Source organism: Schistosoma mansoni, chromosome W (genome assembly GCF_000237925.1).
Source record: "Schistosoma mansoni strain Puerto Rico chromosome W, complete genome".
In the NCBI taxonomy this organism is placed as follows: domain Eukaryota; kingdom Metazoa; phylum Platyhelminthes; class Trematoda; order Strigeidida; family Schistosomatidae; genus Schistosoma; species Schistosoma mansoni.
This window is the reverse complement of record NC_031502.1, coordinates 35,523,100-35,524,859: the sequence shown is the minus strand read 5'-3', so window position 1 is coordinate 35,524,859 and position 1,760 is coordinate 35,523,100. Positions and strand designations below refer to the sequence as shown.

Below are 1,760 nucleotides of genomic sequence, written 5' to 3'. Positions count from 1 at the left end.
CGCCTCGCGAGATTCGAACCCAGGACCTATCGGTCTCGCGCGCGATTGCTTAACCTCTAGACCGCTGAGCCGGCATCCAACGGTGTTAATGTCTAACTTCAATCGATCCAAGAAATTGAGATTAAGCGATCGCGCGAGGTAGGATCGTAGATGCGCACTGCTGAGGAGTCCCACAATAGGACGAAACGGCTGTTGACTGCTTCCAGGTTTTCTATGGCGATCTAGCTTCAATTGACTCATGATCTCAACTATTGAAATTAATATAATATCCACAAAAACCCTTCTGATATTAACAAATAATCAATAAAACAATTTAAACTACTTAAAATTAATTTTTCTTTTTATTTGAATAGAGTTCTCAATCAATGATCGGTAAAGGGATTTACTTAGATCTCAAGCGAAAAATTCCATATTATTGGTCGGACATAACTGAGGGTACGTTTAGTGTTTTAGAACATTTCCGGTGAAATAATTGAACATTGTGATTGTAATAGCTCCATTTTAAATGTTTTTATTAAGTAATGAGCTTTTTTCTGTTATATCCCACTAAGTAAGAAAACTTTGTTTCTGACATTTCGTGACCTAATGTCGGCCACTTCGTCAAAGTTCAGTTATTAACTGACTCCGACATTAAGTCACGAAATGTCAGAAACAAAATTTTCTTACTTAGTGAGATATAACAGAAAAATATGTTTGTTATTAACTCTCTACCCAATGCTCAATTCATTTGAAACTATCAAGTCCAAGCATGACATTGATACCTATAAACTCATTAATAGCTGAAACAAATTATCCAAGTTTCTGATAAATGATTTTACTGTTGTACAATAAAAATAAGTCGTCTTATGAAAATGAAAGAGTGCTCTATGCGTCCCGTTTTTTATTCATCATGAACAGTCTATTTCAAAACGTTATTCTTTTTCATCTGTTTTTTCCATTTTTATGGTTAACTGTTTCTAGTAGAAGCTATTACACTGATGGTATTTGACATCGATTAGGATACTAATGAAAACGAAGAACCACTTGATAATTGGTTTTGGCATTGCGTACAGTCCATTATTAATCAATATCGATCAAAAAAAGGGGGGAAATCGCATAGGAATATAAGTAACAATTTAAACTAGTCATAGGACATTTAATAAAACCATAATCTATCCAATTTTCCTCAGTTTTCACTTGTACTCTTAGTGCCATCATTTCCTGACGAATACTACCTAGGGAATAAATTAATCTCACCAAACGATTCGATTTTATAGTACTTCTTTTAGTTTCTTCTATTGATCATAAGTCTATATTCACTCCTGCAATCATATCTTCTATTCCTAGTGTTTTCTACTACCAATAATACTGTAGTGCAATCCTTCGCTAACCGTTCATCTTGATAACCGTTATAATACGAATCTTAACGGTCAGAAGGCAAGGACAGGCTGCAGCTACAGTTTATTATCGAATAACGCAGGCGACAAAGCTACAAGCACATGAGTAAATATCAGCGAGCAAGCGCGAGCAATCACATAGGCAAATTTATAGTCGAATTGTATAAGGGCACAGCAAGACAAAGCAAAAGCTAATAATAGGATTTGAGTGCACACATATATAGGGAGGAGGATGAGTCATCGTATGATATTTAAGCAATTAACGTTTTTCATAGTTGAAAGCGTGAGTCAATTGAAGCTAGACCACCATGAAAAACCTGGAAACACTGGACGGCCGTTTCGTCCTATCATGGGACTCCTCAGCAGTGCGCATCCACGAACCCG

The 1,760-nt window shown here is 36.1% G+C and overlaps 1 protein-coding gene across 1 annotated transcript in view; it reads left to right on the top strand.

Annotated features, from left to right (window-relative positions):
- Smp_136030 (putative anion exchange protein) overlaps nucleotides 1-1,760 on the top strand; it is a gene marked incomplete at its 5' end in the record, with an annotated part of 52,299 nt that overhangs the window by 14,864 nt on the left and 35,675 nt on the right. The window contains one exon of the mRNA XM_018789505.1: nucleotides 354-444. Within this exon, the coding sequence (XP_018654942.1) occupies nucleotides 354-444 (91 nt within the window). The remainder of the gene's footprint in view (nucleotides 1-353; nucleotides 445-1,760) is intronic.